Source organism: Cololabis saira, chromosome 17 (genome assembly GCF_033807715.1).
Source record: "Cololabis saira isolate AMF1-May2022 chromosome 17, fColSai1.1, whole genome shotgun sequence".
Taxonomy (NCBI): domain Eukaryota; kingdom Metazoa; phylum Chordata; class Actinopteri; order Beloniformes; family Belonidae; genus Cololabis; species Cololabis saira.
In genome coordinates this window covers 21184209-21201184 of record NC_084603.1, presented here as the reverse complement: position 1 = coordinate 21201184, position 16976 = coordinate 21184209, and the positions used below count along the sequence as shown (strand labels likewise).

The window sequence follows — 16976 nt, the reverse complement described above, 5'->3', positions numbered from 1 at the left end:
TAATTACCTCTATTTCATCTTTGCATTTATTCCCATTTAATTTACACCAAAGCCTTAGTGTTAAATCATACACTTTTTAATGAAGGCGCTAACAGCAGCCTGATGGAGACGGGCCAAGGTCAACTACTCACGGACCCTTTGTTAAAGCTTTTACCTCTATAATGTCTTCACAGCCGCAGCTTCGATGGAAATTTAAAACGCAAAAATGCAGGGACGTCCAACAAAAGCCTTCTTCTCTGCAAGTTCGATTCATATCATAAAATAGCAACTGATTTCATGATGAAAGTATAAAAAAAGTAGGGGTGGGCAAAAATATCGATATGGCAATATATCGCGATACTTTTCCAGCTGATTCAATATCGATATTCAAAATTTGAATATCGATTTTTTTTTTTTTCTAAATATTTTTTATCCCTGATTTTTTCCCATTATATCACCCAGTGCTCCTACCTAAGTGACAGTCCTGGGCATTGCCACTCTCTACCAACCCTGGGAGGGCCCTGCACTGAGCTCAGGTTTTATTTCACGTTTTATTTCATTTTATAATTTATTTTTTATATAACACAATTGCCTGTCCTTAAAAAATGAAAAATAATGGACAGAGGTTTATTTATTTATGGATTTATATCTATACTGACTGATCACTGTGCCTGTCCTTGGTTTTAGTACCCATCTTTCTTGTGTTTATTATCATTTGCCACATAATTAAAGCAACCTCATACTAAATTTAATGTTAATTTCATATGATGTAAATAATATGAAAAACATATACAAATATGTTGTAACTTTAGCTTGTATAGTTATAATAAAACATTGTTTTGACTCAGTTTGTCCCATGAATTGTCACTATAATCTGATGAACGTGCAACTCGGATTTTAAGATCCATAAAGCTTTTTACAGTTTTCAGCAAACTTTATATATCGCAATATATCGCAAAATTTGGATATCGCAATATCGTATCGTATCGTGACTCAGGTATCGTGATGTGTATTGTATCGTGAGGTCCTTGGCAATACCCACCCCTAAAAAAAAGTATAAAAATGATAGTTTTGCACTCTGAGTTTGACATTCAAACTGCATGTGAAGGCACAAGAAACTCAGCTGGGTTGTTACAGTATGTGGGGTAAAGCCAGTCAGGATCATTCTAGTTCTTGCTGCCTACTCGAACACAAGTGTCTCTACCTGTGCGAGCTTGTTCAGTGAAGGTACCTGGCAGTGACACGGCCGTGGTGTATTTTTAAACACAAACTGCACTGTAGCTCCAGCATCCATTAAGCGGGGGTATTTCCCCATCCTCGAGAGAAGATGCTGCTGAGTCCATAGAAATCCAATGAAAGACTCTATCTAGGCTAATCTCGCTATTCAGACTGGAAAAAAAATGCAAGCAGAGGCATCGATGTGCATTAATGTTTTCATCAAAAGAAACAGTTTTAAAGATTCACATGTACAATAGCCGATTAACAGCAGTTATTGCTAACTGAGTGACACACAGCGGTGACTTGCGAGCCTCTGCAGCTCATGTAGAACTGCTGTACTGCGTTGAGGGCTTTTCACTGGCTTCACTGACACGAGTCTGGACACAGACCATTTCTTTAACAAGCGGCCTGCTCTTCTGTCCTGCTCTGCAGGGACAGCAGGACATAAGCTGATATACTCAGGAAGCTCTGTAGAATCCCTCTTCAACCAGCTCCATTTCTTAGAAGCTGGGGCTTTTAATTGAGTAATGCCCAGTAATGACATCTGGGACATATGGGTCCTCCACACTCAAGCTGTATTTAATGCCGTGCGGCTGACTGATAGCAGGAGCTCCGGCTCATTCTCACCTCACCTCAACCCCTCCGTGAGAAGCAGAGAGGGAGACAGAGAGGAGGAGATCACTGGTAGCACGCTGCCAGCCCATTAACTAATGACAGAGTGTTAGTACAAGTCCTTTTTACAAGGAAACCTAAATGCTAATTACCATGAACTCTGATAGTGCTGAGTGCGTGCGAGCATCTGTGTGTGTCTGCGTGTGGTAAAAAAAAAAGAAGCCTTCTGCTACAAAGCTTGTCATTTGCCAGACAAATCATGGCAGTTTGTAAATATTCGACACGTCTGCGTCCTAACATACAGCAAATCAGTCCGCTGCACAATAGTGAGCCAACTTAAACGCTGACCTGTTTTAAATGTGCAACAAACTTCAGTTCCTTCAGGCATGCAGGAGAGGACGGTACAACATAGCATTTTAAGTCTTATAAGAGTGATTACGTGGAATATAAAACCAGTTCAAGATAATAAAGTGAAACATGCTTTGCTAGTATGCCACAACTATAAATAGCAACAAACTAGTGTGATAAAGTTCACTGACCCTCTTGCACAACAGAGATCTCACACTTCACTGTTGTTTTTGAAAACCAACCCAAGCAACCTAGTCAGTTTCAATATAAATGCCTGATTTACTTCTCAAAAGACAAGAAATGAACCACCACAAATGTAATGTGCCTAATTATGTGTACTATCAAAAACAGCAACATTTTTCGCGTCACATCCAAGAGAAAGACGGCTTCAAAGTGGCTGTGAAACCAGATAAGAGTTTAATTTCAAAGTATAACTGCAAAAACAGCTGAGGATCTGTGGCTGTTTTTATCGGAGCACTCTGGACCTTTTTCTTGAACTTGAGCTTTGGTTTGGTATCGATAGTCCCAACTGCAAAGTGTATGCGTGGAGGCTCGGTTACGTCGCTAACCAGCTCCGTTTGCAGAAAATTCCAAACCAAAGTCTTTGCAAAGGATTTAACCAGTCTGACATACAGAGGAAACGCACACATGGGAAACAGGGACCGTCTGTCAACGTTTGCACAAGGTTTTGATTTAGATGTGCAACACCGTGCATGCAGGCAACTCCACTGTAGTTTTCTTTTTCCATAACAACATAAACAAAGAAGAAACTACTACATGAAAAATGACACTTTCAGAGCATGAACACTGCAGCACCAGACAAAGAAGCCTTCTGAGACAATGTGTGGGATGATAAAAAGAAGCAATTCATAATAGATATCATAAGTAGAGGTCTATATAACATTGGCAGGTAAATCTGTGCTGTGTGGGCACAGAATATTATGCAAAGAAAGAATATATGGAGGGGATATAAAATCCTTTGAAATAAAAAAAAACAGTCATGCTTTTTGCTGAAGTGTAATGGAAGCCATTTAAGCAGTCAATGATATCCCCCTTCCTTCCCCCTCTCTGTTAAGCCAACTTCTTCTAAGACTAGAGCATATCAAATGGGCTTTAGTCTCAACTGCTTCGAGGCAGAACAACACATACATGCCCTGCTGACAGACTGTTCTATCAGAAATCACACTCAACCAGAACCATTTCATATGAATTAGAATATACCAAATCCGAAACTCAAAATGTGCTATTTTGTCTTATTTTTGCCTTGAAATAACTTTCAATTTTCCCCACTTTTTTTTTTCCTCTTTTTCTTTAAACTTGCACTGGAAAAATAGTGCTGTTTTCACATCTGGCTGATTTAACTGAATTCCATCCACAACCACTGGCGGCACACCAGATATGAGGACAGACAGAGGGAGGAGAGGATGGATGGATGCTACATGGAGGACAGGTGGAGATGGAGGGAGCGGGCGGATCCCCTCCTCCCCGGGATGCGTGTGTGGGTCACAAGCCAAAGAGATGCTGCAGCCCAGAAGGGAGGGTAGCTCTACCTGAGTCACTCTGACATCTCCTGCAGGTGCTGGTTTCTGTGGGGTTCAAATTGCACATTTTTAAAGGGGACAGAGGTAGAAGAATCAGCATTAACACCAAACAGAATGCAGTATGAAGCCTAGTGTTGACCAGAGGTGCAACATGTTGGAGCTCCAGTGGAAAATGTTGCAAAAGGCCAGCAAAAATAAAAAATAAAAATCAGCTTTATGTGTTATGTGGGGTCATTTACAGTCACAGCAACAGAGACTGAGACAGAAAAAACACACTCTGTGTGTTATTATGTCAGAGGGAAGAATTAGCCTAAAAAAAGAAAAAGAAATCTCTTTCGTGCATTAGTTAATAGGCATTTAAGTGTATTTATCAATGTTTAAGACGGTCTTGATTGCAATTTTAGAACTTTTGTCAGAATGTAAACACACTGAAACAGTCTATTTTGAATAATATGAAATTAATTTAAATGCAAAATCCACATAATGTAAGAAAAAGAGCCAATCATTATGTTGAAAAAAACAATGTAAACCATTTATAGATGATCAAAACAGTTTCTAGTGTAATTTTTCTGCCTAATTCAGATAGTTCCTGTATGATCCACTGCCTGCTTTCATTTTCCTACTTTGCCTTTTTGGTTACAGTGATGACGTTGGGTTGTACTCCTGGCCCTTAAACTTATGTGACTGTTCAACAATCACAATGATCCTATTTAATCAAAACACTCACTATTTAATCAAGTAAAATTCTTTTCAAATCAAGAGATTTGCAGCATTGATGGTTTATTCAATTTGATTTCATTTCACCATTTCACCATTTCACCATTTTCTTGCTACAAAATGTCAAAAGCCAGACGTACAGTGGTTGTTCAAAACAGCAAAGGGGGATGCAAATAACTAAAAATATACTTTTTACACACGTTTAGATTTATTTAAAAAAATCTGAATTATACTTAGGAAGATTTTAATTAATTGATGCAAGAGTATAATTTTTTAAACTTGATAATTTACTTCAAACTAGGTGCCTTAGTCCTCATCAAGCTACAGTTTTATCTTAGCAACATGCTGTTTGCCATTAAAAAAAAACAAAAAGAGAAAACATATCAAGCTAAGAGCACTGCATTGATATAAAAGGTATAAAATCGTAGATATAAAATTAGACGGATAGCAGAAGCTGCAGCTCAAAAGCTTTTAAAAACATTTTCTCTTGTTCGTGGGGCGAGACGCTTCGAAACAAAACCACTTGTTGCTGCAGTGAATTATCATCTGTAAAACCATGGAAGAACTTTTCGACAGCTCTGTTATTTAATAACGTGATTTGTCAGATTCCTCTGAACGGCTGGTAATAAGTCAAATTGCCATTCGCTGTGTGTGTGTGTGTGTTTGTTATTGCGACTGCATCAGTTTGAACCAATTACAGAGAAGCGTTGAGGGGGGAATTTACACAGGATACGGACACTTTCCGTTCTCACAAGATTAATGAAAATCAGCGTGTGTCTAAAACGGGCTTTAATAAAGCAAATAAACCTAGTTATCATGTAAAGCCATGTCAAAGTAAACAGGTGCACAGAATTGAGGGCACAAGCAAACATACCGAAACAGGAAAGAAAAAAATGGAAAGTGAAGTCTGTGGTAATGAGTAAACAAACAGTCAGTCAGTGTCTGGGCTTTGTGAAGATGAGCTTATACAGTAAAGCACCTCATGTTGGCTGTAGAGAACATAGAGAACATCAGAGAGCAGCAAGCTGTGAGTGAACTGCTCTTATCAGCCACGTGCAGCTCCACACCACTGGAGGGGAACTAGTAAATATCAAATGCTTAATTATAGCCAGACAGCTACTTCCTCTCACTCTGCTGTTCCTTCAATGAAACTATTAAAAAAGGTAGAAAACACAAACAAAAGCTCTGAGATTTGAATGGATACTTCTTTAAAAAAAAAAAAGGAAGCCAATGATTGAGAAGCAGTTACTGTACTTTTAATAGGTGACTCTTTGACAAGTAGATTTCTAACAGGGCGTCCACTTTTTTTCCCTGAAGCAATGATTCAATTCGTAAGGGATGAGATCTGGAAAAGCTTCCTGAAACAGATCCTCCAACCAGGCTATTTGACCTGAGGCTCTGAGAGCTCCTCCCTCACTGTTATCAATACTTGCCATCAGCTTGTTACAAATTCCTTCCTCAACACTCAAGCAGACAAATCTAACGCGACTCCGGCAGGCCACCTACTCTCGGTTAGAAGGAGGAAGGGGGAAGAGGGTGTGTCAAGCATGGCAATGATTCACAGAAAAAGCAGAAACAAACTGTACAAACGAATGTAGGCAGCAGTGCACACACAATCTAATGTCAAATGTCACCGGTGAGTCACTAAACAGTCTGATGGGAAGTATTCCGAGTACAGGAGGGCCTCATAGTGAGAGGAATAAGCGATACAAACAAGGCACTGGAGAGAAAGCAGGAAGGCTGAAGGGGGGGGTGTGGCGGTGGCGGCTGCGGGTGGCTGTGAGGTTGAGGATGCAGATGGTTTTGGTGGTTAACACTCTGCACGGGCTAACAGGAAGTGCTGCAGCTTCACAATAGCTAACTGGAAGTCATACCGCTCTTTACACAGGTCAGCTGAAGACTGTAGTGGGGTCTGCAGGAGCCCGCTGCTCATTAACATGTCAGTTTTAAGGTTAAACGCTGATTGAATGGCGGCAGCATCATCTAGTTTTATAGCCTGAATGCCCTTTACTCACTCAAACTGTTTCCCTTATTAGAGATACAATTAAAATGATCAAACAGTTTTCAACATCACTCAGAGATTTAGAAAGCCCACCTGTCTGTGGACTAATCAAACTGCATTGTACTTTCATGATCACACTAACCCCTCACTCCCCCCCCAAACTAATGAGTGGACAAGACAACACGCCCGAGCTTTAAGAACAGGTCAGCAACTTTTAAAACTTGTCCATGTTTGAATTCTGAAATCAAGACCAAAATAAAAGTAAGCACAGCATCAGATTTAACCTTTTGGAAACAAGGAGAGAAGAAGCCAAAAATTCAATAAGCTGAAGTATGCATGTATGCTTGCACACAGACAAAAACCCAAACAGAATAACCTCATAACAGAACAGCATGTAGGTCAGTCTATGGTCAGCTGATCTGTCCTGATCCTGTCCTGAGTGAGCGGCCGGGGCTTTAGACTACAGTCACAACTGGCACACCAGACGAGCCAGACACACAAAGTTAAAATGAAAGAAAGGAAGAAAAAAAACCAAAGAAGCATGAATCAGTTGCTGCAAATTCAGTTTGTCACCTGAGACCTAAATCAGTTGCCTGGTTGGTCTGTAGTTACTCCTGAAGCTGCCGCATGCATGAGAACACACTCGGATGATGTTCTGCAAAGACACACGTACACGTGGTGAGCAGTCACGTTCAAACACACACTCTCACACTTACCCAGAGCCAAGCAAAGACCCTGCACATCTCATCTCATTTCCTTCATAGCGCAGAGAAAAGACTCAAGTGTCACAAACGCTCCAGTTCCCACAGAGGCCAGTGGCAACTCTCAGAGCTTTTGCTGCTTGCAAGCCTCCTGCCAGCGCCTTATCACTCTCACTCTCTGCACATATCCCTTACTCTGCTCACTCTCTTCCTTTCCTCTTCCCCGCGCCTCTCCTTTTTCCCTCGTTTCTTTTTCCTCCCTTGCTCTCTGATCTGTCTCTTCCCCTTGTCCAGCGTCTGCACACAATGCACATCAATTATTCAGAGGCAGTCTCCCGGTTTCTCCAGTTTATCCAATCAGAGCGTGGCTCTGCACTAATGGGCTCCCGCTGTACCTGCTACCGGCTCCAACGCGCCGTCGAGGGGGTGGGGGGGCGGAGTGATGAGGAGAAATAGACAGAAGGAGCACTGGAGGCAGCCAAGGAGGAGGAAGGATGAGAGGAAGAGATAAAGACAGCTATCTGACACAGACAAAAAGAAGAGGAGACTGAGAAGGCAAGATATTCTCACCTTTGTCGTAATTGATGTGTTCAGGTCTAGCTTTCCATTTCCGTGTTTCTCTAAGCTGTTATTCAGTTCACAGGGAAGGACACATGCGTAATCCAGCACTGCGACTGCCATTTGTCAAGAAGGCAAAGAAAACCAGAAGGGTGAAAAAAAAAATGCATTCTCTGCTTGCAAACTTGAATAAATGGGTGGAGCTTAATATGCTATGTAGGCTGGCTGGAAGCTGATGCATGAGAGAGGAGGTGGAAGAGGAAGAAAGATCAATCCGCTCAAAGACAGTCAACAAGTAGGTTATCTGGCTTATCAGAGACGGGGGGGGATCCCTGCCATAAGGACAATATAATCTGACAACACCCCCCTTGTCTTTATCAGAGGCCACTTTGTAAATCTAACTAGCGAGACACATCAGAGATCAGCAGAACATCTGAGTGTCACTGAATCAAAGACGAAGCAAGTTGAGGGTGATTCCGACTTCATCTCGCCTTCGCCCCGCCCCGAACACAATCCGACACGACACGCATACGGCCCATCTGTCATCCGAACGTGGAGATGTGCCGCGCGGCCTGACGGAGGGAAAGCCCACCGCCCTCGTGACAGGAGGGGGAAGTTGTCTTTTGTGTGGCTTGGGTGTAGCGCTCTCAGTCGCCAGGAGTTTCACGAATGTCTCACGCCACATTGAAACACACAACGGAGGCTTTGTTGGACAGAAATATAACTTTAAACAGGGTGTGTCAAAAGCCCCTCGGGGGTTGATGGCTGGTGTGTGTGTGGTGTGTGTGTGTGTGTGTGTGTGTGTGTGTGTGTGTGTGTGGTGGTGGGGAGGGGGGGTTGAGTCCTGAGGTGTGGGTGCCAGATCAGTCAACCCAGAACAAAAGGAGGATTTAAATCATTTGCTCATCCGGTTTTGACAGGAACAAAGTCTTCTGTGTTTGGAGCACAACTACACAGTGGGCTAAGTTGGGGATTTCACCCAACTGAATTTGCTTGCAATTGTGTAAACCAAACCAATTAAGAAGCAAACGACGGAGGGCCGAATCCGCTGGAGGCGGCAAACCCAGCCGTCCCCAATGAGCACTTCCCCCATGAGCTTTACTTCTGTAAACTTCATAGTAAAGTTCTGAAAGAAGATCTGAGGTTGCAAACGGGTTTCATCATCCGACGCGCACCAATGGAGACTGTCAGAGAAGAGACCCGCCTGCTAAAAATAAACCCAGTTTCCTGTTAATAATTCAGCGCGCTGCTCTTACTCAGCTGTAATTAAATATAAAAGTCTGTAAGGTTGATTGGGTCAGTAACAAAGGATGCCTACACCTTCCTCCAATCAGGTGAAAGCAAACTCAAACAGATACGTTTGTAGATTATTGTCGACTAAAAGAAGAGAAAGTGTGCACACATTGCAGCGACTCATTTTCAAGCTCTTTATTCTCTTGCACTGCTGCTGAATTATCGGAGTTATGGGCTTCGGAAATGTGTGCTTTTTCTTTTTTTCTTTTTCCTGCATGCTGGTCGGAGGACAAGGGGTGAACTAGAGCCCCACCCAGGAAGTTTTCTGTCACCGTTCACAGAGCAGCTGTTTTCCTAGTGTGAACCTGCGAATCCCCTCGCGAGTTTGCACTGTTGACTGACTTTTTGATGTCGCATGTGAGCGTAGGTGGAAGAGACGCAACCAGCCACCTACAACAAAAACTTACATTGTTTTTAAGGCTTTTTTTGTTTTGGTCTCCCCCGGAAGCAAAAATTCATAATCAGCTGAAGCAAGTAAAGCGCAGCGATATAAAGCAAACATCAAAGCCAATGATCAGTCAGGAAGATATAAATACATCAACAGCAATTATCCACCAGTATAATTTTAGTTTTTTTACATGATGCCAAGAAAAATAACTGAAATATTATTTCCTTTAACATTAGAGAGGAGCAAGCAGCAACTTGTGTCTGGCAAAAACGGTGAAGCTGATTAATAATAATGGAAAAAAACTTATCATTCCACTGAGGAGCTACCTGCAATCCAGAGCATGTGTAGTCATGTTAGAGGAAAAAAAAGAAAAAAGGAGTGCCACTTTAGATTCACTTAACAGGAAAGACACTGTCAACAAGCAGAAGTTTACATAAACGAGGACTGCGGGTACTTTTGAGGTTTTAGCTTCTTACAGAGAACTGTTACGAGCTTGATGACAGACTGGGAGATTCACACAGGATGGAAACAGCAAAACCGTGGACAGATTATGTGGATAATCTGATTTGTTGTCTGCTGAACTTCACAGTAGCCCAACAGCTCAGTCTGTTGGGGTTGTGCGTATTGGCAGGGCAGCTGCACACCTCATATCCGATGCACCTCTCATGGCTCGGAAGTCTGTGTTTAGCTGACTACAAATTATTTGGAGCGAAATGTAAACAAATACTCAGAAAATGTGTAATTTACGATTTAATGCTGGATCCCTCCAGCGAGCTTGAATAAACAAAATCCAAACCTTGGATTTCACTCTTTTAAAAAGATAGAAACAATGTCATATAGCATATAAAGCTGTGTATATTCTCCTCTTTAGCAATAAACAATGCTAATGCTACATTGCCTAACAGCAGATAAGTGTCTTCACTGGCTGATTCCAGATTAGAGCAACACAATAATCCCCCAGGCTTCACTGCGGGGTCACAATCTCCAGACAGCTCATCAGCAGCAGCCTGCTGTTGCTGAAATTCTCCCCGTTTCATTTGACAGGTCTCAGAGGACAGCAGTTTATTCTGTTATATTAGGACCATTGAAAGCCTTCGTGGTTGGTTCATGGATTCTAAAGGCTGAATTATGATTCTGCGTTAAACCTACGCCGTAGGGTACGCGGCTACGCAGGAGTCTCTCCGTAGCCTACGCCGTGGCCTGACGTGCACCTCCCAAAAAATGTAACTACGCGTCGAGGCGACGCAGACCCAACGCAGACCGAGAGGGCTGTGATTGGTTCGCTTGGTAGCAACGCATTTCCGGTTCTGGTTCGTGAAGCAGTCGTGAACTTTCAGCGCTCTTTTCTTCGTGTGATTTTTTTTGGGGGATTGTTTTGGTTTTATGCACAATAGTTGTCCTTATCTCTTTGATTCACTGTGACCGGAAAAGCCGGAAGCTAAAAAACGTATCAACTAGCGCTTGCGGGGAGTACGGCACCGCAGAGAAATGGAGTGACGGAGAAGTCCAAAGGGTTCACGATGGCGTCACGACAACGGCGTAGGCTCTATGTTGATTTAAACACAGAACCATAATTCAGGCTTAACATAGAAGGTACAGACAATCAGACACGTAAAAAAAAGTTCTTTGGAGATCTAAAAGTAAAAACTTTTTTTAATGCTCTGGTATATCCACGCATTTTACAACAAAGCAAATATGTAGCTGAAGAAATAAGACACGGTAAAGGTAAAAGGTGCAAAGCAACAATTACTTTATCAATTTCCTATTTGACTGAGTCTTCGAAAGCAAGTGCCAGTGTGATTGATATGCACTCTTGCAAGTCTGCTTTTCCCCCTGAGGAGCCCGCAGATAGCAATCCCAGACTCCTTGGCCCTGGTCTGGGCTCTCAGGTGTCGGGTCTGCAGGCCTCTGTCGCCATGCAGACTGTCAGGATATATTGTGCTGGGGCTGCACAATTAGACACACATCCGTGTCTCGCTTGCCTAGCTACATACTCACAGGCTAAAAGATCAGAACTGCATCTTTGTTTATGTATTTTTCTGAGTGCATAGAGGTGCATCATGTGCTCCCCTCTTTATCGGTTTCCTTAGAGAGATGTCTTTGTAAGAGAGCAGGGATGGAAGACCAGTGAGTAAGAGCTACCCTGAGTCACATCTTCCTCGTCGGAATACTAGCTGTATCGTACGTGCTGTCCCTCTCCAGATCCCCCACAATTACACTGAAATTACCATTTGTGCATGAACAGGTTTTTTCTAAAACACGGTCTTGCCTTCTATTAGATCTGAGAACCATCAGCAGATCTGAAGATGATTCTGACTGTCAGTCTGACTCAGCCAGCCAGTCCGAGCCATGCCTGGACAACAATCACATTATCCCCACGCAGGAACACAGACAGAGAGAAAATGCAGCAATCAATACAGTCCGCTGACGTCTGTCTGACCACTCAGGCTCCTCCCAACAAGATGCTTCCCTCCACAATTGAAAGAGGATATTCCACTTTAGTAAATGTTCTCACAATAGACCATATGAGACCCCCCCCCTAAAAAAAATGACACTTTTTACAAAATGTACTCTTGTAGCATCATGCAGCGTTTATAAAGAATAAATTGATGTGATTACTGTCAGTTGTGTCACCGTAGTTTCTGATTTAAACACTTGACATATTCAACTTGTCAGGAAAACAGATACATTTGAATTTTATCAAAATATCACTCCCACATATGCAACTGCTTTAACAACGGTTGATCTGTGTTCTGAAAGCTGGCAAAGGCTTTGTCAGGTCTCTGTCAGGCAGCGTGAGCGGTCCAGTACACATCAGCGACACTTCTTCAGCCATCCATCTCTTTCTTTGCCTCACTCCTTCTCGCCGCCTCTACATGTTTCACTTTGACAAATGCACAAGAACAGGCCTCCCCTGCAGGACTGAGGGAGGGAGGGAGGGAGGGAAGGGGTGGTATGGATCGGAGGAAATTGGATTTGATAGATAAATGTCTGAGGATAGCATTACTGCTTTCTCTCCCCTGCTACATGAGTGCATGCACACAGGCACATACAAGTGTGGGGTTGTGCAGAAACAATGTTGAGTAGACAGTTTTTTTCTAGGGCTACCAGTCAGACAGCTCATCTCAATAGCACATTAATGTTTAATTGGAACTAAAAATATCTTGACATTATAATGCTCCATGGGCTTTTTTGTGTGATGTATGTGGTTGCAGTAGCTGGTAGAAACTTTTCCAAACCACAGGTTTATGATGGCTTTAACATGCAAATTTATATGTTTTTAAAGCCTTGAAAGGAACAAAATAATTAAGAAACTACTCTCTCGGTTTGTAGAACATGTAAACAGCAGCTTTCAGCTGTGATTTTATGGGTGAGATTTTATGTTACTGCCTTACAAGTCAACAGCAGTAAATGGGATGATGGATGAGCATGCATCTGCTTGTATTTTGTTAAATTGGAAGGTCTTACCAGCAGACTTGGGTGTGAATTTGTCCCGGTTGGCAGCACACACAGCAAGCAACCTGTAGCCCAGGTCCAAGTCAAACCCCTGCTGAGCAGCGACGCGACTCACCACCTGCAGAAAGAGCAATAGATCAAGAATGTAACAGCTGTTCTTCAGGCTACAGCAAATCTATCAATCCATCTGTAAAAGCACAGAAAGTATGTTTTTTTACACATCCTGTGGACACGTGCGCGCATACGAGACATGGTGAGATTAATGTGGAGTCTGCAGTCTGGTTTGCTCCAGTGATCCATGCACGGTCGGTATGAGTCTGATGACAGCGTCCTCCTCCAAGAGAGGTGACAGAGCCAAACCACAGTCGCCCTGCAGAACTTCACTGCAGAGTTTCTACAAAGTTATACTCAAACAAGTCTGCTCTGGTCCTATGAAGTGCAAGAAACGGCTCAAAGTTCAAATACCCAAACAGATTAGGGGAAAAAATTGAAATAATGGGTTTATGGATACGTCATACTATAGTTAATTAGAGCTCCAGCTGAAAGAAAAAAAAAAGAAGCTGACATTTACACTGCTCTTCCAGAGGCTTATAAAACATAACAAGGTAACAGGGTTATGACTGACTTGCAAGACTGGGGTGGACCATAATCGGAAGAGAACCCCTATTTCTTTCATCTCAAAACACACATCAGGAAGTATCAAGAAGTCGAGCTGGCGTGCATTTTAACAGTGACAGATAATATGGCTGAAAAACTGTGGAAATCATGTCAACAGTTGGGTTTATTGGATTATTTTAATGAAGAGATGATGATATACAATTTTACATTTCCAGTCATGTTACATCTATCTGGCGCTATTTGGGAAACAATCTATTAGACAAAAACCACATTGTGCAAACTGTTTTGACAAACGGGCGAACCAAGTTGCTGTCAATGGCTTATTTGCTTGCGTGAGTGAGTCTACACTTTGCAGAAGGCAGCCGGCCAGCTACAGAGGCTAGCATAGATTCAACACGGATTTAACAGTGTTTCACCTCATAAGCCCTCTTCAGCTTAATCTCCCTCTGAGGATGTACATCCAGGCCCATAGTCCTGTCAATATGAAAACTGAGCTAGAGGAGTTACTGAAGGGTTAGTGGGCCACTCATATTTGTGTTCATGCCTTTGCTAGAGGAAAAGAATTAAAAGGATCGTTTCGTGGTTGTGAAAGACAGCTCCTTATAAACCATGTGGGTGATTTTTTTGTTTTTTTAAAAAGGCGTGGGACGAGAGACAGAAATAATTTATTTGTCTGCATGCGCTGACTGTACCCACACACTCGATTAAAGTATGCGTGAAGAGAAAGACATGACGCTACCATGGATGACAGGATGACCGGGTGCACGACCCGCCAAACGGAAGAAATGGCTCCACATGAGCCGTGAATTTCATTTGAGGAGCTGTTTCGCAATATATTTCCGATACCACATCCGTGAAATAAAAGCTCAGTCTTGTTGCGTGCAGTAATTCTCCGGATAAGCAGCAGTTTGCTCTCTGAGTCCGACGAAACTATTTAGCTGATGGAGAGAACCCCGTGCTGAGGGGGATCTCGGCGGTGGGCTCCATTGTATAGCTCTTTATCTGCCTTTAAGAGGCTTTTATTGTGATTTACACATTAATGAGCATTTATCTGTTTGCTCACGTGAATACTTCAGCTGGGAACAATGCTCTTTCAGTGTTTTTCAAAGACTGATCTTAACGCTTAATATGGGAAATATTCAAGACTTTCCAAGAACTCTTAGTCCAAGCCAGTGATGACGACCAGCTGTCGGGAATGTCGGGAGCGTCCGTGAACGTCCGTCTTTTTTGTGTGTAACACACTGTCCGTGAACCCTATTTGTGTTTAATTTGTGATGAATGGAGCTTAAATAATGAATAAAAGGAGAAATGTGCAAAACAATCGATATGATTTGTCAATAAAAATGCAGGCTTTTGAGTTCAGACACATTAAAGCACCTTGAATCTGCTAAACACAAAAAAAACTGAACTAAAAGACTTTATATAAACACCACTTTGTCTGGCTCCTCCAAGAACTTAGATCATGTGTATTGTTTAACTGGATTTCATCCCTGAAGTGTGTTCAAGTGTTATGTTTTTGTACTGACATCAGCGACATGAAGAGACCCAGCGAGGACGCCCTTCGCTGCCGCTGGTTCGTGACGTCAGCGTGACGCACATGAACTCTTTCACACGGGTGTGTACGCTCGTGTTTGAGAGTTTTAAAAACAAGCCGGGGGAAGCCGGCTCTCTGGTCATGTGCCCAGGTTGTAGCTGGTGAACTTGGACGTGAAAGCCGGGAGGGGTCTGGCTGCTGCACAAATCTCTTCGCGCCTTTTCTCCACGTGTATGTTTGTGTGACGTGTTTCTGGAGAGAGGCATCAGCTGATGGAGGATTGTGTGAACCGTTTTTTAACCAGTTGTTAAAAAACTATAGTGTAATATCACTGTGAAGTTCATTTTTTTTTTAATTTATTATTCATTTATTTGGCAGACAGCCCCCTTGATGTGTGTGAGGAAATTAAATATCTAGGTCATGTCATTTCTGATGACTGGACGGATGACAAAGACCTGTATCGACAGCGCTGTAAAATGTATTCTCAAGCTAACATGCTTATCAGGAAGTTTTATATGTGTTCTGACTCTGTGAAGTGTTCCCTGTTTCGAACCTACATCACACCGCTATATACTGCTCACTTGTGGTCTAACTTTAAGAAAAAGAGCATGCAGAGGCTCAAGGTAGCATACAATGATGCACTTAGGTTGCTGCTGCGTGTTCCTAGGTGGCATAGTGCCAGTCAATTGTTTGTGTCCAACAGAGTGCCAACTTGTGAGGCACTCTTAAGGCAGTTGATGTTTGGTTTTATGTGTCGTTTGGACAAATCAGAGAACCACATAATTGAAGCTTTAGTCAGCCCATTGAAAAGCTGTTATAGATTCACCTCTAGGCTAAGGTGGCATACGTGCAATAGCTTGTATGTTTTATAAATTGAATATTTTACAAGCAATAGCTTGTATGTATTATAGATGTATATTTAATATTTTTGTATTTCTTTTTGTATACGTTTTATATTGTGTTATGTTTTATATGGACCTGTGTCTGCAATAAAGTTGAAAAATGTTTTATATAATTTGCAGGGTAAATTAGGACAAGTCAAAGATAGAGGGGTTAAAGAAGTTCAACGCATATGCAGAAGTGGACACATCAGCCTTTTTTGTTTCCCTCCAAGCACGTCTAATTACTGTTTTGCTTGTGTCTCCTAAAAAGCACCTGAAAAACTCAACAAAAACCATAATTAGCGCGTGCGTACCGTCAGGCATCCCATGAGACTTTGCTCAAAAGGTCGCTGGAAGGCCCGGGGATCTCCACACCAGTCCAGCAGCTCCGTGGCAGCCGAGTGGAAGTTGGCCGGGTTCTGTAGGTGCTGGGCAAACAAAGACAGGAGGCTGCCGTTAAGACACAATGACAAATAATGAGTGTTGTTTTTTGCTTTTTTTATTCCTTTTTTGATGTCGAGTACAAATTAGACAAAACACTGAAACCAAATTGCTCTGCAGTGGTGCATTCTTCCTTGTAACTGCCTTGATTTAATGTCTTGTATTACTGCACAACCCTGTGAGGACCTTGACTCTTTCCAATGTACGCCCACTCAGGGCCGTGCTGCATTGTGGGAAGATGATCACACCCATATCAACAATGATGCCAGTGTTTCTTGTTAATCTCTCTTGGCAACACCCATCCCTCTCCCCCATGACCCACACAGCAACCACGGCGTTTCTTCCAGCGTTCCTTCTCCGTCTTCCCCTCAGCACCGGGCTTTAGAGTGTAACGGAGCCTCGGCACCAGAAGTCCACTGGCTGACTTGGCTGTGCACAAAGAAAACAACCTTGGTCCTGGCAGCTATGTGTGCAGACTCGATGGGAGCCGTTGATGTGTCGTCTAATCTCTTTCAGTCTCTGTCTGTCTCTCTTGCTTGTTCACTGGGGCCTGAAACAGTCGAGTCTTTTCTTCCCAGTGTCTGAGGGCTACTGAGGCTGGCAGGACACAATAAGCGGTTTTAAAATTGGGCTCCCTTTCTTCACGGCTCAGGAGGTTAATAGCTCTGAAATGGCGCAGAGCTGCAGCT

General features: G+C 42.6%; 1 protein-coding gene across 9 annotated transcripts in view; it reads right to left on the bottom strand.

The window, feature by feature from the left end:
* zmiz1a (zinc finger, MIZ-type containing 1a) overlaps window positions 1-16976 on the bottom strand; it is a 103248-nt gene that overhangs the window by 11099 nt on the left and 75173 nt on the right. For 3 of the 9 annotated variants that reach the window (XM_061745109.1, XM_061745112.1, XM_061745110.1), the window contains 3 exons: window positions 16161-16274; window positions 12826-12931; window positions 3708-3743 (listed from right to left, as the gene is read on the bottom strand). In XM_061745109.1, the coding sequence (XP_061601093.1) occupies window positions 3708-3743; window positions 12826-12931; window positions 16161-16274 (256 nt within the window). The other 6 variants (XM_061745111.1, XM_061745115.1, XM_061745113.1 and 3 more) reach the window with 6 other exon arrangements.